At 40.4% G+C, this 23,617-nt stretch overlaps 1 protein-coding gene across 1 annotated transcript; it reads right to left on the reverse strand.

Annotated features, from left to right (window-relative positions):
* Positions 1-3,768: 3,768 nt before the first annotated feature.
* Positions 3,769-23,389, reverse strand: abhd15a (abhydrolase domain containing 15a). The gene is made up of 4 exons (XM_060943967.1): positions 23,313-23,389; positions 22,481-23,171; positions 8,783-9,135; positions 3,769-4,362 (listed from the first exon to the last, which is right to left on the reverse strand). Exons 2-4 carry the CDS (start codon positions 23,048-23,050, stop codon positions 3,813-3,815), a joined length of 1,473 nt encoding a protein of 490 aa, XP_060799950.1. The 5' UTR covers positions 23,051-23,171; positions 23,313-23,389; the 3' UTR covers positions 3,769-3,812.
* Between the last annotated feature and the right edge of the window lie 228 nt (positions 23,390-23,617).

The following is a 23,617-nucleotide window of genomic DNA, read 5'->3' on the forward strand; positions in this document are numbered from 1 at the left end:
AAAGACCAGGCATTTATGCATTGCGCTGGATAATTGTATGCTACAACTGCAACGTGCATGCGTCAAGTCATTAGGCTAATTACTGTATTAAGTCTATCATAGCAGTAAGCAGAGAAAATACTAAAGCCTTCATTGCACAGGGAGTGACACTGGGAACTTCTGTTTGCTGCTTGGTAATAGCCCTGTGGAATCTAAAGGCCCTGTTTAGGTTTGTCTTTTGCCTTGTTTGAAGCTCATCTGTTGTCAGTCATTAGTCATGTTATGCTAGCACAAATATGCATAATGGAAAAAGATCTGATGCAAAACTCCACAAGGGAGTGCAATTTCTCTACATTGGGACTGCGAAGTGCAAAACAGCTTGTTTAAGCATCACCAGCTCTTTTTCTTCTCTCTCAATCAGCTGTAAAATGTGATTCATCTACAGTCAAAGGAGAGAGAATTTAAGATCCTTGCCCCAATTCCTCCTCTTGCCCAGCCAGGCAACATGTCACATTACATTACATCTTCTACTAACTGTGCGAGTTCTGCTCAGGGGAAAGAGTTAACTGGCTCTTCTAAAGTGTGTGAGTAAGCGAGAGAGAGAGATTTCTTTTTAAGGTGACCCCACCTAGTGTGTCTGCGTCATGTTCATGTTGGGAATTTGCAGAACTTGTCGAAGGCCACAGCAAATATTTGCTGCTTGAGTTGGAAATCGTCACACCTGGGTAGTGGAAACAAGGAGCAGCCTTCACTATAGGTCAAATAGCACAGGTGCTATCAGTGGTGTGAAGTATAAGAACAATCCCATGGAACTGAAAATAAAGCCAAGACTGTTTACTGCTCTGCTTTGTAATTTTGAATCGAATAAATCACTCAGTTAAATCGAAGATCCTGTAAATGAAACATAGGACATTCTGTCTGGACAGTTAAACTTTGATTCTCATGTGATTTATATTGCATGCAGCAGCAGACACGTCACTAACTATAGTCATTGATTGTCAGACCATGTTTTTTTATAGAACAGCTGATCACTGATCTCATGAGAGTTGAGTCATGAAGGCATGTGCTCAGCTTTACAAAAAAAAAAAAAACGGAAACTTCTCAGCTGTTTGAAATTCTAACTTTTCAGGCAGTCATGCAGTACATGTATTTCAAATGTGGGTTGATTTTTTTTTTCATTCATGTCATGTTTCCACTGAAAACAAAGTACTAAAAATATAATCTTAGTTTCCAAGCCAAACATGGTGGGACTGTCTGACTTGTGTGTCATGTCCTACTTGGTTTTCATCAGTTATGCAGTGCTGTACTGCTGTTTACTGTCTGAGATGGTACAGTATTAACTGCTGATAAGGTAATCTAGTATCAATTACCACCTGTAAATATAAAACCACCTATTTCATTTACCCTGAAATACACGAGAAGTTATTTTACTCTATGGAAATTCATTTATAGCCATGGTATTGGGGAAGCCATGACCTAATGGTTAGAGAAGCAGCTATGGGACCAAAAGGTGGCCAGTTTGATTCCCTAGACCAGCAGGAATGGCTGAAGTGCCCTTGAGCAAGGCTTCTAACCCCCAACTGATCCCCAGGCTGCTCTGGATAAGAGCGTTACACTGCTAAATGCCTGTAATGTATTATGGTAAAGGAAACCGCTTTCACTACAGGTTAAATTACACATGACGGCTGTGTGTTTGAAGTATACACTAATCTGACTAAACAGGAAATAACTCCAAATGACCCCAAACTCATTTACTGCTCAGCTTTGTGACAACTTAATCACTGTTGAGGGTAAACTATGGAGAAGAAAGTTTAAGTAATTTAATAACCCCATAAGTCTCAGTTCTTTAAGATTTTTAGCTCACTATATTGTAGCACTAAAACCACATAAAAGTCTAAAGAAAACATTACACTTTTAGGTCATTAGCGTATGGGCTCATCACAAATGGTGCCTTGAAAGAATAAAAGCAATAAATGTCAAGCCACTCCTAGTGTTCAAATTAAAATAAACTGAATTGCTTCTTGGAAACTGTGAATGATGATGGTTTTGCGTCATGTGCAAGATAAAATTAAAAGACTAATACTTCATGCTATACTCACACAATCTTCTACTCTTACTTCTTGTTCTTTTTCCTATGCCAAAATAAACCAATTATATAAATGAAGCTGAATATGGGCTGTTGGAAAAATACCTGGCAAAAACTAAATGAGCTGTCAAAGTTTAAAGGCACTAAAAAGTCCACTCCTTTGTTCTGCTCCATTTGTTTATCTTGGATCAGCTTGATTTTCCACTAGATGGCACTATAAGCATAGTGCAAATTCCAGTGCCAGTAATGGTATTAGTAATGCCAGTTTATCTGTGATGCATTTTATGTCACAAGCCATTACATTTTAGTAATATAAAATATCCAGACCATGTTTATCCACTTGCAGCCTGAAAGGAATTTGCAAAGCCATAGCAAGGCTGATTCCCATTTTCAGTCGAATATTCAAGTAAAAAAATGATCCCATCTTGTTAGGAATTGAAACAAATTTTACCTCAACTGAATTGAGACTTGACCATTATTGTCGTGCTAGCTTCTCTTTAAAGGGCAAGCCAATTAAACTAATCAAATTAACCTGTTAGCACTTTTTCCCTTTTAGGCACTGGTCATTTGAGCAGGTTTTAAATACCTGATCGTCATATAAATTGCATATCTACATGACAGATTGATTTCACAGCTCTGGTGGTGTTCCGAGATATATATATATATATATATATATATATATATATGCGCAGCAGACTTGACATAATTTATATTCATTTAAAAGAGGAACTGCAAAGTTCAAGGGTCACTGAAATTTACCAGAGACAGCAGTATAATGCAATTTACAAAGACAGGTCACATCTAATCAAGATCACAAACATTTACTCTACTCCAACTGCAAGCTAGATCTATATCGAGGTGTGTCTGATTTAAAACATCACATCACTGAAATGAATTCTGGCTAGAAAATCAATCATCTGATGCGCTGAATTTAAAAATATTTTAAATCTGTACAAACCTTCACTTCCAATACAATTTTAATTAAATTAATGTGAATCTCAAGTCTACAATTTCAGATCAAATCTTTTAATTAACCTCTTTCCATCAAGCATGTAGATAATTTAACAAATGAACACCGATGACAGTAACATCATATTACAAATTGTGAAAATTAAAAAAAAAAAAAAAAAAGCTGGCACACCAGTGTTTTCAGTGAAAAACCACAAGCAAGTTTGACCCATTGCAAGAAAAACGCTGCAACCCTGAAACCCTTGGTGTGGTCAACAAAACCCCAGTAGTTCTGACAACTACTTACACACAGCATAACGTCACACAGCAAGGCAATTATAAATATCCTAGCAGTCTCACAGAATTATAGCATGAATGTAATGGCCTCGTGATAACATTACAGCTCGTTACTCCACCTTCCAGAAGCTGCACATGCTGAGAGCATTACCTCATGGAAAATTCTGCGTTTATCATTTTACTTGCAGGATGTTGTAATGGCAGTGAGATCAGCAACAGACAGCCGTTGTCCAGATGAACGTAAGGAACAAATGAGGGAATGAGATACAGGAAGTACCATGTAAATCGTTCAACATAGAGCCCTATTACATGACTACTTCTTTATCTTACAGTAAAGTGCTCAACTCTTTCATGTATTAAGTCTTACATATACCCTCAAATTTCTGCCACAAATCAACATTCTGACTTATACCTGGTATGTTCTAATATGCTTATTTCTTAAAAACAAACAAACAAACAAACAAAAAAAAAAACAGTCCTTCAAGCTGTAGGTCAGTAATCATCATCTCGTGTAAGACCTCTGCCAGTTGTAAATGGTGTGGATGTTGTGTGAGCAGACTGGTAACCTTTTGTAGGTGCTCACGCTGCGATGGCGGAAAGCCTTGGCACCCATGTTCATGCCACGATGCCTGGCGGTTAGCTTGGCCCGCTCTTCAGCGGCAAAGAAGTCACTAGTAGCCCTGAAGAACTCAAGAAGGGCTTGGTGGCTCCAGAGCACAGGGCCTTCGTCGGCAATGGAGAAGCCACAGTGGCCTCCGCTTTCCGTCAACAGCAGGAAGAAGTGAGGGTTGCTCTCAAACAGCTCTAAGGGTAGCGTGGACCGAGTTTCACCACGGATAGGATCGTCACGGCTGCACACACACAGCACAGGGATTGCCACCTCATCCACGTCCCTCAATGCATCATTGCGTTCCCAGTATGCTTCCCAGGCTCCTTCAGCTGGCCCCTCCTTCAGACCAGACTGACAGAACAGTGCCTCTTCCATGGCCCTGAGTGAGCGGCTGGAGAACAGGCTGTCGATATGGACCAGCTCCCCCAGCACTGTTCTGTACCTGCAGGAAAATTCAAACCCAATCAGTAAAGATTTTGTCCAGACGAAAAAGCAGGCTTCCCAATTTAATATCGATTAACAAATGTTATTGAGCTGACCAGATGCATGACAGAAAATCAATAGCACTGGTTCAACATGGTCAGTTAGCACAGTAGGTATACAGTTAGCAACTGTAGCTCTGTGTTCCAATACACAAATTTGGTTTTAGGTGCCAAAAAAATTTAGAAAAATCAGTGAATTTACTTGTACACTTTGGCCTAAAACTAAAAGCAATGTATAAAATTTCTTTATCTAATGTGCAAAAAGTTCTTAGTTAGCAGCTGGGAATAATTAGAAATATTTTACACCACAGTGCTTTTATATTCTCAAATCCAATTGGTCAGAAAGTGTTGAGGGTCAATCCATGTGAAATCACCAGAGGCCTCGCCACTGACCATCTCAGATTTGCTACATACTTTCTGGAAATATTGTCAGTGTGCCCAATAAATAGTGTACAAAATTTTAGGCTTATACCTTCATTAGTTTCTGAGATATAGGGGCTTTTAAAAAGGGGCGTGGCCCCAATTTCACTGTTAAAACGCGTGCTACAGAAAACGGACCTAACTTCCATAAGTCATTACTTTTAAACTATTCATGCAAGATACATGAAATTTTCAAGGATTGTTCTTCAATGCCAGACGCCTTTAAATACTATAATAGAAAGTTCACAGTTCAATACTTGCCAAGTTATGGCTTGCTGAAAATCATTTAAAAAAAAAAGTCTTCTATCGTGCTTTGGAGCAACTTTGACCCCCCCCCCCATAAAAGCACACCAGATCTTTAAAATTTTCTTATTTATTACACGTTATAGTACTCTTTAGGCAACTAGGTATGTGTTCAAAAGAAATCAAACTTTCTGACTTAATAGGCTTTAAAAAATAATAATAATAAATCACCTATAATTCAAATGCATATTGCAAATGTATGACAAGGTCTACCATAAAAACAATTATACCACTGGAAAGAGCTTGTTTTGATTAGCAAATGGACAAAAATATGAAGTTGGTACCCTAAACCAAACTATAAATATTAAGGTATCAAGTACGGCATGTTTTACAATTAATTTTCCTTAACAGCAGTTCTGACATCAAATCACAGATTTATATTAAATATGTTCGTTCTAATACTTTATAGTGTATGGCTTTTGAATTTTCCAGTAACATGATAAACTGTGTTTTGATACCAGGACCCAACTAGTCTTGCATATGTTTCACATTCAATGGAACTATAAAAATGGTTAAAAAGCACAACATTCATTAAGTAAAATCTGTAACCATGGGAACCGGCTTTGGAATAAGAGGAAAACACTTCAGGGTGTGTTGTTACTGGAAAATAATCAGTGGTAACAGTAACTGGTTTGTGTCGTGCTGCCATGCCATCACACCAACTTATCACTGATTATTTTTCATGAAACAGCATGCCAGGTCATGTTTTATTTTGTCCTTATTCTCCGTTTTCCTCCCACCTTTCAGAAACATGCCAGTAGGTGGTTACACTAAATTGCCCTTAAATTGGCTCAAGATCCACTGTGACCTTGACCAGGATAAAGCAAATTCTTAATATGAATGAACATTGAGCTTTAACCAGTTTGTGCGAATAATTGATGTAAAAGTGATGCAATTGTTCTTTTATTCAAATGAACACACACACATAGGGTAGACTTGTGTTCAACCAGACTAGTTAGGATGGGGTGGGGGTTGTCATAAGATGGCAGAGACAATTGATTGATATCTAGCTGTATTACACACTGCAGTAGAGTACAAAAAAAAGATAGAATACACTATGAAAATTCTTGATGTAGATATCAATAAAAAATACAATAAGCCATAAACAAATGAAAGAGTCCATTATTTCTATTTAGTATAAATACGTAGGCGATTATAGAAAACACCACATGCTGATTATCGAGAAATAGTCTGAATTTCTCAACCAATCACCTCGAGCGACTTGGCAAAATGGTGGCCATTCGCTTGGTCACTGTAAGTGAGGAAGAATTACAAATTATGAAAGAAAACGATGTTCCTAAAAGCACTAAAGGTGCTGTGAAGTTTGGTCTAAAACTATTCAAAGGTAAGGGTGGAATTGTGATTTATTTAATCCATTTCAAAACAAAGTATTTTATGTGAGTCAGCAGAGATAAGTGACAAGTCTGCACACATTACATCTGCATGCTGCTTTTGAAGTTTGAGATATATATAAATAAAATTCACCTCAGGCTCAGTGAATAATGGTTAATTATAACAACTGACTATTAAAAAGTATACATAAAATTCATACCAATATTGGTTTTGATATACTGATTTTGGACTTGTTGGCTGAAATTGTTATTTTTTGTGACTGGTCACTCCAACAGTGCGTCATTTCCAACTGCTGAAGCTAATAAAAGTTGTGGTTATATACACGAGATCAAATCAAGAGAGCAGATGTGATGTGCCAGAAATGGTTGTGTCTCAATCAGCTGGTGTTGCTGTATCTAACTGCTAATTAAAAACGTGAGTGAAAAGGATCATTTTTTTGAGAACTGAAAATCACCCATCACTTCCAGTATATCCTTCGAGTGTGGAAAATAGTAGATGCACTCTTTCAGAGTACTGAAAGTTGGTAGTACCAAGTTTGTAACACCTCAAACAGTCCTGAATAATCATCTATCTTAAGGTTAAACAAATTGTCTCTTGTTCTTATTCTTAAGCCCAAGTGTAGGGGCAAATTTCTTGATTTCTAAGAATTTTTGCCACTCAAGACCAAAATTTTACTCTGAGCAGCTGTACACACACACACACACACACTGGCCCAGATATCATAGTAGAGCAGTGACCCCGACATGATAATGGCATAATAGTGCATGTGTGGCGTTAGTGCATGTGGATCAAGTACAGAAGCATTTCTTAGATTTTCATTCTAACTGCCCAGTTTATTCCCACACTTTACAAATTAGTCTACCTTGTACATGTGCACTTAGAGACTACAGCTCATCTTTCATCATGCAAAATCACCTAGTCTTTCATCAGTGAACAGTTCACAACTACTTAATTTGTTTTGGCTGGAGATTTGTGCCAGTGGAATCTCTCTCAACCCAGCAGTAACACTGAAGTGTTTAAAAATCCCAGTATGCCATAGTACAAACGCTACCATACCAGTACGTCAGTGTCATGGTTGTGCTGAGAATGATCCATCAACCAGATAATATCTGGCCAGTTCCATTAACATTGATGGATGAGGTAGAGGGGAGCTGGCAAATAGCAAACAGATGGGCTACAGTCAATAATCATATACCTACAGAGTGCACCAAGAGAGGATTTGGGGTAACCTAGCTCTTTGAAATGTCAAACTAGTTGGAGACCACTCCCTGACTTTCTGTCTATATCCTACCACACCAGCACCTCCCCTAGTACCTTTTGTGCAACTTTGAGGTGTATTAAAAGGTTCTTGAAAGTCAATTACTCAAATGATTTTTAAAAAAGGCAAGAAATCCCCCAAATTATACAAATCTTAGTATACACTGCCCAACCACAGAAGTGTCTTGTTGATGAAAGAGGTCAGGGTAGAATGGGCAGTCCTGGACAGTTAAAGAACGGAAAAAGACCAAGCAACGTTTTTCAAATCTTCAACTGTGTAGTTTCAGTGGACATGTGCCCACTTGAGACTCCAATTCCTGCTCTTGGGTGACAGCAATGGAACCCCATGTGGTCTTCTGATGTTGTAACCCATATCGCTCAAGGTTCAACTTCTTATGCTTTTGGAGATGCTTTTTTGCTCATCACAGTTGTAAAGAGAGGTTATTTGTGTTACACATTAGCCTTCCTCTCAATTTGAACCAGTATAGCCATTTTCATCTGATCTCCTTCATCAAAAATGCATTTCCACCTACAGAACTGCCCTTCACTGGATCACCAAAAGCATGTGGACACCATCATATCCATATGTGAGCCTTCCCCAAACTGCTGCCACAAACTTAGAAGCACTTGATTGTACATGATGTCTTTGTATGGTGTAGCATTACAGTTTCCCTGTACTGGAACTAAGGAGCCCAATTTTTTCCCAGTATGGCAGTGCCCCTGTGCATAAAGTGCAGGTTTGTCAAGGTTGGAGTGAAAGAACAAGAATGGCCTACACAGAACCCTGACATCTGAACGAACTTTGGGATAAATCGGAATGCACCCCCAGGCCTCCTTACTCAGCATCAGTCCCCAACCTCGCTAACACTCTTGTTGCTAAATGGGCACAAATCCCCACAGCCATGTGCCAAAATCTGGTGGAAAGTCTTCCAAGAAAAGTGGAGGCACATACTGTATGGGTATGATGATCAGGTGTCCACATACCACAATGTATTTTGATTAGGATACAATAGAATAGTGTGTTAGAAGGGTTTCATTTTACTATACCTGCTAAGGCAGACTTTCTGATAGAGCAGGAGGACCCAGTGGAAGGGCCAGCCAGGACCACTCTCAAACCAGCTCTGACAGCGGAAGATGGGTGACAAGCAGGCAGCAGCAGTCATATAGCTGGAAGAACCACACTCACCCAGGTAGGACAGGAGTAGACCTGAGCCAGTGCTTTCACTCACTGCGTAGAGACGACCCGCAGGCTGGCGGTAGCGGATGTAGCGTACTGCCTCGCGCAGATCGGCTGGGTCACCAAACTCTTGTAGTTTGATGGTGTTGAGTGGCGTCCCATTCTGACTGCGCCGGTTAAACACCACGGGGAGGTAGCCATGTTTCAGAGCTGCCTCACAGAGCTATGGAGAAAAAGCATACACCATTATGTGCCAATTGGGATTAGGAGAGAAGTTTAAGAGGCACAAGGATGACAAACAAAGAGGAGTCTCTTCCATATGTAAAAGTTTAAGGCCATGAGAAAGTGTTTTTTATAAGTGTGTGCGTGTTCGAAATGTTCTTTTTATCGCAATGAATGTTACTGACCTAGATTTATTTGAGACAAACAAACCGGCAGACCACGTAATTGCAGTCAACACTGCTCAGTACTATTCCTGTGTAAATCAGGCACATGGGGATTCTGTCAAGGAGGCTCAAGACATGGAAAAGCAGCACAACTGCTTTGCACAACATTCCTCACATGTTCATCAAACCAAAGAAGCCATCAAAATTAAGCATTCCACCAACGATCCAGAACTAGGTCAATACTGGATTTTTATTTCACCTCCTCACCTCATTACAAGGCAAGGCTATTGCGGCACATTAACATCAGAACTAGAGCATGCTAAAAACAATGTGAAAAAATATAAACCTGCTAGTTTTAATATTTCACCTGTGTAAATAACCCACTTGCATGTGCAGATGTGAAACTTTTCATAAAAAAAATTAATAAATAAAATAAATAATAATTGTGTGCACATTTATCATAAAATCTCACTCAAACTTTTTTCCCCCCTTCTCAATTTGATAGTGGTCCTTGCACGCCAAGTGGATTACCTTCAGCTGCTCTCTGTGCTCGAGTGAAATTTTTGAGCTTGAGTTTGGACATGGGTTGGTTAACAGTTTGGGACAGACTCATACCGTTTTTGTTGGTGAACTCTCTTGGCTGATGGCTCCTGGTTTTGTGATTAGCTGTAGTCCACATTGTTTTATCTGAGCAAAGTGACACCCTGTTGAAGCAGATGAGCTGGAGAAATGCAGTGCATTTTCTGTGAGCAATTTAGTACTGTGTAACCCCACCACACCTTTGCTCAGAATATGGAGGTCTAAATCACTTACCTGCCAATTAACCAAGTCTTTTTTGACATGCACCCTTAACAGTGTACTCCACTCTAGACTTGGTTCTCCAGCTCATCCACTCCAACTCCACTGCTTCAACAGGGTGTCACTTTGCTCAGATAAAATGATGTGGACTATAGCGAATCACAAAACCAGGAGCCATGAGCCAATAGCATTCTCTGACAGAAACAGCATGAGCCCGCCCCCAAACTATCAAAACCACTCCATGTCAAATCTCAAGTGCAAAAATTTCACTCAAGCAGAGAGCAGCTGAAAGTAATCGACTTGGTGGATGAGCACAACTGTCAAATCAAGAAGGGGGAAAAAATATGAGCATATGATAAGATAAAAATGCATGAAATCCTTTTTTTGTGTGCTCGTGAGTTAAACATTTGCACTCAAGTGGGATATTTACACACGCAAATTTACACCTTCAATTTTAGGACCCTCTAGTTTTGACATTAAAGCTAGACGGCTTTTCAATTTCATAAAATCAGTGAAATTCAGTTCCCTCTGAAATTTGGTCATTGTGATGTGTTTATTTCTGCAATAGGGGAGAGCGGGGTAAGATGAGCCAGGGGGTAAGATGAGCCACCCCCTGTTTCTAAGAAACAGTAAACAAATGTGACCATGTGACCACATTCAAAGGGGGGCGGGACCATTTACTTACACTTGTGGAGAGGAGCACCACATGTCAAACTAGGTGAGGGAGATATTTATAAAAATGTGTTTTTGTGCTTTCTAAGTCAATTCCATGTTTGTCCACAGTGAAGGTGATTTAGAGAAGACAAAAGTAGAATAATATTTAGACACATTAGGGTTAAGTTAGTGGCTTTCTAAGCTATGATATGAATGCTAATAAAAATAATTTTGATTAGCCTAATCCCCTTTATTAGCATTTTTCTACAAAATGGTGGCCACGGGGTAAGATGAGCCATTAGATGTGGGGCAAGTTGAGCCACTGGCTCAACTTACCCCATTGGTGGCTGAGCTTACCCAATATGGATGACACTTAAGTTTTCACATTTACTGGTCATATATGACAACAACAACAAATAAACAAACAAATAAATAACATGTTAATATAAATAATATGTTTAAAAGGTTTTTAATAAATAAAATAATGCCCTCTGTTATTACAGGTGTGCATGATGCCACACTCATACAAAAGAAAAACAGACAGGGTCGCACAGTCCCGTGCAGTTTTGGAGAGAGCCGCAGAGGAAGTCAGGAAAGGCAGGCCTATTCGGGCTGTGGTGAGGGATATGCATTTGGACAGGATGACTCTGACTAGGTTCATTGAAAAGATAAAGAATGGAGAGGTAGAGACAGGTTATACCAAGTTGGTGAAAGTGCATTTCTTCATTGGCCAGATAATCAAATTGGATGTCTTCGAAATAGAGGCAAGATTTCTCAAAAGAAGCCAGTCATGCCATGGCTCTGCAAGAAAGCCAACCTTTGTCTTCAAAGAGAAAGATGAGGTTGTCCTGTCAAGACAGGATATTGTGAAAAAATTGCCCCGCCCCTTTACTGTTGGGGGGGACAGCACGGAGGGAGAGGCAAATGGTGTTCCCTTGCAATTTGAACGCTTGGAACATTGAATAATGATGAAATGATTGAATGATTGATGGAATGATTGCTGCATGTTTTAGCAATGTTTTAACCTACTGAAAGAAATAAGATTTTTTGGCACTGCTCTACTGTTTTAGTAATTTCTATAATATAGTATATCTCTCATTCCCTCTCTAACCATCCCTCTTTCTATCTATCTACGCATCTCTCTCTCTCTATCCATCTATCTATCCCTCCCTATCCCATCTCATTCTATCACCTCTCTCTTCATCTCCCCTTTTCTATGCAACGGCCCTATCGCCCACTTGATTGACTTGACTTGATTCATTGATTGCATTTCTAATAATAAAAGTTGTTTACTTTGTTAACCTAACATGTTTTGTGTTGGCTCAATTTACCCCACACAGTGGCTCATCTTACCCCATGCATGGGGTAAGTTGAGCCACTTGACATTTTTTTTTCAAGAGGTAATATCATTCTAACCATAAGAGCTTATCAATTATTTTTTGCTCAGATAGTAACAGTACACTTTGAAATTTGGTATGGTGTGTAGACTGGAAGCAAAAATGGCTTTAACATGTAGCGGTGATGAAAAATGTAAAAAGTGGCTCATCTTACCCCGCTCTCCCCTATCTAAAAAAAAAAAAAAAGGCCATTCTAGGAATGGCCCGGGAAGTTATTCAATTTGAGGGGATTCTCGAGCAAATAACATGCATGAAATCGCTCGCTTCATGCAGACAGAGAAAGCCCATGTGCACGTGCACAGGTTTACCTTCTTCTTTTGGGTTTTACAGCAGCTGGCATCTACAGGTTTACCTTTGACCCTGCACTGACAGTTCCATCATTCTGTCACTAAACGAACAGCTGATCACACCAAGATGCTCGCTGACCACCGATATTTATTAGTTTGGTCCTGCGTTTCCTTTCCTTCACAACATAACGTCTTTTCTTCTCACTTTCCATTACTGTAGTCGGTCTTTCACATTTCATTCGCACACTCACATCCTCCATTTTCCTGTTTCAAATTTATATCCCACAATGCCACCATGCGATGCATAACTTAGTATCTTGAATTGGGTCATGGTGAAGCAGGAAAAAAATAGTGGAGGAGAATTTAGGGCCACGTGGCCCTAAATTCATTAATTGTTCTATTTTTTTTTTTAAAAACTCAAAATTGGAAAATCTGTGATTTGAATTCAGTAGCTTTTGGTCCACTAAACAAAAATAATTGGGTGTCAGGGAAAATTCTTTTAATGACCTACACTTGAAAAATCTGAAAGGCAGTCTCTCTTTAATGTGCCACTATACAAGGCACAATTGCTGCACTTTTGCCTGACGCAGTCTACCACAGTCAGCAAGACCAAAGCAATATCCTCTAAAGATCCTTTAAAGGAATAGAAAATGTAAAGTAAATACGTGCATGGGTTGGTAGCTTGTAATATTGAGAGCTCATAAGAAAAGTTTCAGGCATGTTTGACCATTTATAAGAAAGTTGTAAGCGTTTTTGTATCACTGCTCTAATGCCACCAGGAGGCTGCCATGTTGCCTGTTGGAAGGGTGATGCATGACGTCATTTGGGCGCAAGGCTGAGTGTATCTCTTCAGTATTGAAGGGGCAAAGCAAAAGGTCTACTAAGGTGACAATGTTGATTTTTTTCACTATACATCTGAAATAGTGTATTAATGAGCTGCAACCCTGACTTATGGATAAACCTGAACTCTTTACCTGTAAAACGAGGCTGAAACTGTTGTGTTATACTACTTGTTAGCATGCTTAGTATGTTCTCAACTCATTCATGAAAAACTTCATCATCAAGACGCCACCAGACTAGCCTACCGTAATTACCGTAGTAGGCAGTCCAACCCCTGCAGCAATGCAGAAAAAGGCGAAACAAACACTGCTTTACTATACAGGATTCACGTCAACATTTACAGCAGGATGCACTTGTATGAAAAAAGGCGGAAATATTGCCAGAAACACCTGAGCTGCTGGTATGGTATGGATTTATTTGGTAAAATTCATACATGTAAAAAGATACAGTATAAATAGCACTGAGGACAATAAAAAGTATAAAACACATTTCCAATATGGTCCTCTTGATGACAGCAGGAAACAAAATATAAGAGACAATAATAAATTGACAAAAAAAAAATTGTATAAACAATGATGAAAGTCCATTATCCATTATCTCTAGCCGCTTTATTCTGTTCTACAGGGTCGCAGGCAAGTTGGAGCCTATCCCAGCTGACTATGGGTGAGAGGCGGGGTACACCCTGGACAAGTCGCCAGGTCATCGCAGGGCTGACACAGAGACAAACAACCATTCACGCTCACATTCACACCTACGGTCAATTTAGAGTCACCAGTTAACCTAACCTGCATGCCTTTGGGCTGTGGGGGGAAACCGGAGTACCCGGAGGAAACCTACGCAGACACAGGGAGAACATGTAAACTCCACACAGAAAGGCCCTTGCCAGCCGCTGGGCTTGAACCCAGAACCCTCTTGCTGTGAGGCGACAGTGCTACCCACTACACCACCGTGCCGCCCCATGATGAAAGTCATAAACAAAAAACAAAAAAAAATGCCAACTGTAATTATCACAGAGTACAACTAGATTACAGAAATGGCACCAAAATTATTAAAAAATTAGTTACACACACACAATAAAACTGGGTTTGGAATTTATTCCATAAAAACTGTTTCCCCTGTTTCTTAAAATTATCACCTGTTTGACTAGATTGCAGTGATTGAGGTCGGCTATTCCACAGACAAATTCCTGTAAACCTAAAAGAACTCCAAATGGTCTCCTTAAAGTGTGACGTCACTTACTGTACAATACACGGCCATGTTCGACAAAATGGACCATAGCGCCAGCGACATTTCTTCACTGATTTCCTCGAGTGTTTCAGACAGACAGTGACACAAATAACGATGATGATCATGATAAACAAATATTATCATATCAATTAGTTACACACAAGTGAACAGTATTTATAGAGTTGTTTTAGTTAGTCATTACCGAGGCTTTGACAACAATAAATCAAAGCAAGACATCCAACAAACATCAAGCTGCTTAGCTGCATCAGCAATTATGTTTATGCCCAAAGGAACTCAAAATAACAGCACACTTAATAAAAACTTAGGGAAGCCATAAAAAGTGTGTTTTCTTACCCTCTGAACTTCTCTTTTGCGGACTACTGATCATGTTGTCTTGTTTGTCTCGTCCGCTTTTGGCCAAAGATTGCAGGATCCACATCTGGATTCAGCGCCGACTTGTACAGTATTCCTAATGCCGGTGCATCCGAGTTGTTTGAGTGAAATTTTTCTTCAAAAATGTTCCAAGCACACGAGCTGCTTAAAGCAGTGTTTGTTTACTCTCCTTCTGCATTGCCACGGGGGTTGGACTGTCTAATACGGTAGTTACGGTAGGCTAGCCTGGTGACGTCTTGAAGTTTTTTATGAATGAGTCGAGAGCATGTTAAACGTGGTAACGAGTGCTTATGCTGCCAGGAACATGTAGAAACTCGCACACTTGCCTCTTTAACATATTTAGGCAAGTCAGATTGTATGCAGATCTGTTTGTAGGTTATCTAGCAAGGTTACAGTCCGCAGAATGAGGCCGTCATGGCAGCACTACTTGTACCAGGGATATAAATATGAAAAGTTACCTCCCTGCATTACATCACGTAGGAATCAGTGGCAGCTGCTGGTTTTTAAAACAGGGGAAGCCCATTTTACGCATTCATCGTAAAACCTGTAGGCTGGATATCAAAGCATAGAAAGGTGTGCCCCATTAGCATAGTGAACTAGACAACCCTACCTAGTGGCAGAAAGTATTTTTGCTTGTACATTTCATGTTATAGTCTGGCTTGCCAGGCTAGTGCCTCATATCCTTAATCAAAAATATCAAACATCCAAAAATCACTGGCTATTCAACGAAGAGCCTTGAACATCATACCCTGATATGCAACACAGAGTCTTTAACACAACACCCAGCTGTGCAACACATCCTTGAACATCTTCTGCAACACAGTCTGGAAATTCATAACCAGGTAGGCTATGCAACACACAGAACCTTGAATATTATACCCAGGTATAACCTATAACACAGAGCCCACCATTCTCTTAACATTACTGAACAATATACACACTTCAGATTCATGAACATTACATGATGCACACTATTTAATCATAAATTCTGCCCTCCGCTCCTTTTCCAGAAAATGGTCTGTGACCCTGTCATACAAGCTGGTTGTGCTTTCCAGAGACTTCACCAATTTCTGTTAGCAGCTAGCACTGCAGATCCCAATAAGGCTCAAGCTAGCCTACAACCAGATTGAACTACAAATGAAATAAACGAGTGAATTCGCGAATGATCAAACTGATAGAATGGATGAAAGTTAACGGAGCACAACGAGTAATATTTACATTTATTTACAGAGTAATGTACAGAGACATCAATGAGAAGAAACGCTTATATGAAAAGAAAGTCGGACAGCACTTTGGCACACAACTACACTTTCTCGACATCCGCTGGGGACTGACTGATCATACTTCCGTGTTCCTCGCCGATGCCGAAGTACAGAGCCCGCCCTCCTCATGTCTTTCAAACACTACCTCCAATAATCCTTCATCAGCCCGGCTTCTTGTCCCTCCCACTGTCTCGTTTAGTCCCAGAGAAGCCCAGCTTCCCTGGAAGTGACGATTTTGTCGATTTTAACCAATAACAACTAGCCGAAATTGGCTGTTCAGAGCCCTCTCATAGACTGCAATGGATACCCGGCTGCCAGCGCATAGAGCCCATTGAAATAAGAAAGGTTACAGCCAGTGTTGCCAGATTGGGCGGTTTTAAGTGCATTTTGAACATATTTTGGCTGGAAAACGTCAGCAGTATCTAGCAACGCTGGTTACAGCCTGGCAGCAAAGGTGATTCTCGTAGCAAACTGCAAGTTCGTCAGACATCACTCAAATAAGTTACAGGATAGTTATGAACGTAAATACAATCTTGGGCATATGTTATGCAAGTTATTGTTTTAATGAGAATTCAACGTCGTAGATGCCGCAGTTTGGGGAGAGAATTTTAGGGGAAGCTCGGCTTCCCTTGTTGTCTCTGAGAAATCGCCCCTGGTAGGAATACATCAGCTGTTCACTATTCCCTCGCTGTTTATCAGCAACATCAATATTATCTTTCCCCCTCCACTTTTTTGCTAGAGAAATGGAATTCCAATTTTTTTTCATATAAACTTTTAATGAAATAATCTCCAGCCAGGGGCAGCTTCAAGTCTTACTCGCTATGCGGAGCTTCAGTGTCTTGCAAATGACGTCAGAGCATTGCTGGAAACGATCGGGGGGATTTTTCTGATTGGTTAAAATATTTGCAATGGTGGCCTCCATGAAATTGTCCATCCTGCGTGGAAGCTGACTTTTGGAGATGGAAATCTTAGTTGTGTGAGCTCCTTATTTTCAATTATTCACATGAATCGTTAGATTATGATCTATCTTCATAACCATTTTAAAAATAGGTTTTCTTTTAAATAGGTCATCTTTTTGACTGCGGTATTTATGATACAGTTGCAGTCAGAAGTTTACATACATGGACATGAATGTCATCACAGTATTGGGTTTTCAGGGATCTCTTTGAACCACGGGCGATTGCTCTAAGACAACGAGGGAGGCTCAGCTTCCTCTAAAAATGACGAACATCGTGTAGGATGAATTGCGCTAGGCTTATGTTATAGCCGACCTTATAACATTGCTATTTCAGATCCAGAATCATAGAAATACATGTGCTCAACCCAACTACAGTGTGAAATCATTCCCTTATAACTTTCCCCAGTTCGCCTAATGTGTGCGTGAGTTTTTCCCCCTCGTGACAGCGCGATGCAGCCCAGCCTCAGTGGACTTCAATGGCATTTGGGAGCTATGCGCTTTCAATATCAAAATGCAAGACGATTATTGGACAAATACTGCGAAAACGCCCGCCCGCGGAGTCTCACGGACTCCCAGTCTCAGTGGACTTCAATGGCATTTGGGAGCTATGCGCTTTTCAATCTCAAAATGCAAGACAGTTATTGGACAAATACTGCGAAAATGCCCGCCCACGGACTCCGAGCCTCACAGTGGGAGGGACATGGCAGTTTCCACGAGGAGACTGGTGATTGGTGAAAGCGGCCGGATATTTTCTTTGATTGACAGCTCGTTTCAAATATAGACAGGCAGCGGTGAATCTCAGTTCAGTCCCATGCGGATTCACGAGTGGTGTGGTGTATTGTAAGAGATCAGCTTACATTTTGATTTCATTCATTACATACGGTTTCTACCAGCTTCTTTAGTTTGTATATATTTTCATTGTAAATAAAAGTGTAAATATAGTGTTGTCAAGTTTGCTATCTTAGTTCCAGAAATTTTGTTTGAGTGACTGAACTTGAACTTGAGGGGGCTAGTCAGCTAGCAAGAAAGCTGCGCACGGATGCCAAGCATTGCTGATTTAATTTTGGCGAAGCCATTTGCCAGTCTTCCTTTCGAGGAAAAAATTAAAATTAAAGAGCAGGGTAGACCAATGCCTCAAAGTGACTTGGTGAAAAAGGTAGGGAATAATACTCGTTCCTTTCAGCTCTCCTGGTACGAGAAAGTGAATTGGCTAACAGCAAGTGACCCACATCAACAACAGTAAATAGGCTACTTTAGTAATATGTCATGGATGGACCAAAAATATAGAATCTATTTAAAATGTTTATGCTGAGTATATTATATTGGAATATATATTTCTCTGGATATGAATTAAACACAGCTACAATTTGGAAAACATTTTTAAACAAAAACACAGCCGAGAACATTTCACACTACAGACCTGGATTAAAAGTGAAGGGTTATCAAAATTGTCAATAAAACATTTCTCAGTCAAAATAAGTAAAATATAGGGAAAGTGTCATTGAATGAAATGTGTGGCACCCAGCTCTATGTTTGGCTCCCCAAGGTCAGTGCTTGTGCCTATTCCAGAACACTCTGCTGTTACTGCTGAGGTTCCTGACAAAGAGCTGCTTTCAATAATGATCAATTTTTAAACAACATGCCACAATTTTAAAATATAAAATGTTAAAATATGGGCGGCACGGTGGTGTAGTGGTTAGCGCTGTCGCCTCACAGCAAGAAGGTCCTGGGTTCGAGCCCCGGGGCCGGCGAGGGCCTTTCTGTGTGGAGTTTGCATGTTCTCCCCGTGGGTTTCCTCCGGGTGCTCCGGTTTCCCCCACAGTCCAAAGACATGCAGGTTAGGTTAACTGGTGACTCTAAATTGACCGTAGGTGTGAATGTGAGTGTGAATGGTTGTTTGTGTCTATGTGTCAGCCCTGTGATGACCTGGCGACTTGTCCAGGGTGTACCCCACCTTTCGCCCGTAGTCAGCTGGGATAGGCTCCAGCTTGCCTGCGACCCTGTAGAAGGATAAAGCGGCTTGAGATAATGAGATGAGATGTTAAAATATACGCCCCCCAACACCACCATCATGTATATTGGACAGTAGGCTAATGGGCCAAAAGAACCTGTTATTTCACAGTTTGTGACCCTGCCAACAATCAGCCAGATCAGAGGCAAGAGTATGGGCAAAATTGATGTGTTTTTTCTTTTTTCTTTTAAAATCTGGAAATATTGTAACCGACCAGCCTCCCCTGTTTGAAAGACTACCAGCTGCCACTGCTTTGAACTGTTCTTTTACTGTGACAGAATGCTTGAACAATGTACATCTTTAATAGAAAAAAAAATTGAATTTGGTGCACAAGAGTCAAAATTGTACATACAGGGTCAAAAATGTAAATACACCCACTCAGATTATTAATTCACTGGTGTTGAAAGTTCAAAAATGTCTTAACTTGCCAAGGCCTCTTAACTTCCTGTTAGTAATGATGATTAACTACAACTGGTAGCTTCTCTGTGCCAACAAAAAAAGGGTTTGTTTGACAGCATTTATTGGAATAACCAACACACAGTACAGTGGGAAAGTCCAAAGAGCTCGGTGCAGATCTAAGAAAGAGGATCACAGATTTACACAACTCAGAAATGTCTCATCATCAGTTCAACTGTATGCAAGTACAAGTTATTGAGAGATGTAGCCACTTTGCTGGAAGAAGACCCAAACTGTCACCCTCAGCTGAGATGAAATTGGTTTGGATGGTCAGGAACAACCCAGGAACCACCAAGACACAGGCCTGCCCTGAACTGGAAGCTGCTGGAACACTGTGTACAGTCAAGCAAATTTTATATCTTCATGGACTAAGAGGCTGTCTATCAAGCCCCTGCTCCAAAATCGACACCTTCAAGCTCAACTAAAGTTTGCAGCTGAGCACATGGACAAAGAAAAAGACTTTTGTAGGAAAGTTTTATGGTCAAATGAGACAAAGTTTGAGTTATTTGGTCACAATGACCAGAGGTACACTGTCCCAAATGTTAAGCATGGTGGTGGTAACATCATGCACTGGGGTGGTTTTGCTGCCAGTGGAACTTGTGCATTGAAGAAAGTGGATGGAATCATGAAGAAGGAGGACTACCTCAGAATTCTTCAGTACAGCCTCAAGCCATCAGGAATTTGGACACAGTTGGGTGTTCCAACAAGACAATATCCCTAAGCACGCATCAGATCTGGTGGTAGAATGGAGAAAAAACAAAACAAAAAACAAAAACACAACCACCACAGGCTAACATTGAGTCCTGACCTCAGCACTTGAAAATATGTGGACTATGCTCAAAATGTCATGTCACTGTCAGGAAACACACAAAAGTAACTGAACTCTACTAATTCTGCCAACAAGAGTGGTCAAATATCCAACTATAGTTCTGCCAGAAGTTTGTTGATGGTGACCAAAAGCATCTGGTCAATGTGAAACCTGTTAACAGACAATTAACCAAATATTATATCTGCTGTATGTCATTTTTGACAGTGTTAATTTCAGAAAACCCAAAATAATTTAAAATTTGTGCACCAATTTTTTTTTTGTTTTCTATTAAAGATGTAAAGATCATTTGGCCACAGAAAAAGAACAGTTCAAATAAATAAATGAAAGCCCAATACTCCCATGACATTCGTCAGTGTACTGTATGTAAACTTCTGATTGCAACTGTAGTGCACACTAAGTGTTGTACACATTGCTATTCTGACCATCAATCATATTACATGCCATAAGTACCATCTGAAACACAGCAGCAGCATTTTCATATATTCAAAATTATACCTTGTACTATGGGTAAAGGTTAATCTACATACCAGTGCAGTATATGAAACAGAGTGCAAGTTTGCATGCATGCAAGAGAGAGGAGCAACAGCTGATATAAACCACTACTTTGTCTCCACCACTAAAAAAACCCCAAAACTAAAACAAACAAACAAACAAAAGCCTCCCTCATGGAATTAATTTAATAAAGCACTCTTAGGTTCTATCGATTTCAAAACAATCTGTTTACAAAAAGTTTTTAACCAGATGTTTTCAGCTAATATATTATGACTGGTGCTTGTACAACAGTATCTGCTCTTCCAATTGAGGAAGGAAGAATGATTAAAATCTAAGTAAAAAGTGAGTGCAGTAAATCAAATAACCAGAAATACATGAACACCAAGTGACCACTTGGCCTTTACTGCATTCTTTCTTGGCATCAAATAGACCCCAAGGAAGCGGAGCCAAATTCAGACGTCACTAAACTATGACCTCTAGATTTAAACACAAAGGTATGTATGAAACCGTTTTCAGGAATGTTTTGGTACAGGAAATAGATGGAAACATCAAATATGGAACAACTCAATGAGTAAGCCTTAAGGAACAATTTTTCATATGGTATTAGGTTATCCTATCCAAAAACAAATTTTCATTCGGCAGAGCAGCACCACAGACCTGCCAAGCATTATGAAGATAATGTCTTCCACATTTGACTTACTACATTCATTTTAATCTGAATATAGCACTATGTCAACACAGGTTTGACAATAATTGTGCTCAGCATGAACCTGAGGCAAAATATACATACTACATTAGCTGCAGGCATTCATCATCCTGTAGCCTAATAAGATTACACTCTCTGCATTACCACTGAAGTGTGTGTGTGTGGTTTCCCATGCAGTCTTCTTCATGAATACAACACTGGAGAATCATGATCTAATGAGGAAAAGCTTAATTGTCACCTTGAAGCAACGATGACAAAAATACTCATGCACTGCACGCAGGAGGCATCATTACATGACATGCCTGCTACTGAACAAACAAAAGACAGCAACCCTCAATTCCTCTTGCCACACTGTGTGGTGCACGCCAACATCCACAGAATATTTCTGCATATATCATTTCATTACAGGGAGACTGTAAGGCTGTGAGCTCATTTTGTAAAGACTGCAGCCTTATGATGCAAGTAGAGCAAGGCTGTCCAAATAAAATAAAAAACACACAGCAGGGTACCTCCAGTCTCTGTTGCAGCAATGATCCACCTCATATAGGTGGACGGGATCATGGGAATGGGATTGAGCATGCATTTTGAATTTAATTTCCAAGACCTAGACCATGTGTTATTTTTATAATCAATGATGATGAGGTCTTTATCAGGATTATTTCATGACTATACAGCATATAGCTCCATTTAATGAACAAAAAACATTAGCAAAAAAAAAAAAAGGGAGGGAGGAGGAGGAAGAGGTCAGGAAACCATACCTCACAAGCTGCATAGAGAGATTTTAAAGATAAACAGTGATAAGACCTGACACTGAATTGGGACAGAAAGAAGAAGAAGAAAAAAAAAAAAAGAGATGCATTTTTAGTTATTACCTTCAGGACGTTCCTGGTGAGCTTTCCGAAAGAGTTGGGAATGATCAGAAGGATGGGACTAGATGAATTGCTTGAGGTCCTCCTCCTCTTAGGACCAACAACAGCCCAGTCTAGAGCTACCAGGCCGTCATCACTGAGCTGTAAATAATCTCGGATGAAATGCACGGCGCAGTCGTGCGGCCAGAGAGCTCCAAAAAGCGTCTGCAGACACGGACTCGCCCGCCAGTGCCACGCCGGGTTGGGCGCGCATTTGCAGAAGCTCACGCAGTGTTTGAGCAGGTATTTGGCGAGTGCCGAGGGCTTGCAGATGAACCCAACAGGGGCTGATGAGTCACCTGCCGCCTCATGCACTTTAACAGGCTCCGTCCCAGCTGCAGACTCCGATGCGCTCCTCTCCCCTTGTGGTGCGATTTCAGGCCCCATTAAAAACGCAAGCAAATGTTTGAGCACTGGCCAGACCATGGCCACCAAGAGGAGGACACAAACAGCGCCGATCCATGCCAGCATTTGAACGGCTTCTCCGGACGAAAATAGAAATCCAGCGGTGGTGAAAGAGAAGGTGGGGTTCATAAAAAAAAAAAAAAAGACCCCGATTCACCAGAGGAGTAAAAGCCCACGCTGTGAATCGAGTCCCTTCATGAAAGCGCGCTCCATGCGCTCTGTAGGGGAAAGTCTCCAGTGCGCTCTGCTCCTGCAAGTTCACACAACTTTTAGAAACTGATACCTTTCACTCTGTTCTAGCTAATCAATTAGGACCCATTCATTTCTGCAGCAAAAATGATCTACACTAGTATCCATACAGCAAAAATAAATCAATAAATAAGATACGCACTCTAAGTCAAGACAGGGTCCTACGTTGGCGCCATTAGGTTTTGAAATGCAGAGCTCAGTGTGTGTGTGTGTGTGTGTTGGAGCTCAGTGCAGAAGCTCTTCTCACGCTGTCAGCGTTTTTAAAGCCAGCAGCAGGCGCCTTTCTCTGCAGCACACATCTGTATCACGCCACACGCCTGCTATTGCTCAGTCCTGAGTAAACATTTCTGTTAATAAATAGCATCCACGAAATCATCTCGATTATAGGAAAAGTGATCTACACTGTCATTTTCGCCCTTTATGTCATCAATAGCCGACCCTTCTACA

Source organism: Neoarius graeffei, chromosome 17 (genome assembly GCF_027579695.1).
Source record: "Neoarius graeffei isolate fNeoGra1 chromosome 17, fNeoGra1.pri, whole genome shotgun sequence".
In the NCBI taxonomy this organism is placed as follows: domain Eukaryota; kingdom Metazoa; phylum Chordata; class Actinopteri; order Siluriformes; family Ariidae; genus Neoarius; species Neoarius graeffei.

Coding starts and splice junctions, on each gene's coding strand:
- abhd15a (XM_060943967.1), bottom strand. CDS start 23,050: ATGAACCCCACCTTCTCTTTCACCACCGCTGGATTTCTATTTTCGTCC. Junction 9,136..22,480: donor TCACCAGGAACGTCCTGAAG/GTAATAACTAAA, acceptor TTTTCTCCATAG/CTCTGTGAGGCAGCTCTGAA. Junction 4,363..8,782: donor CAGAAAGTCTGCCTTAGCAG/GTATAGTAAAAT, acceptor ATTTTCCTGCAG/GTACAGAACAGTGCTGGGGG.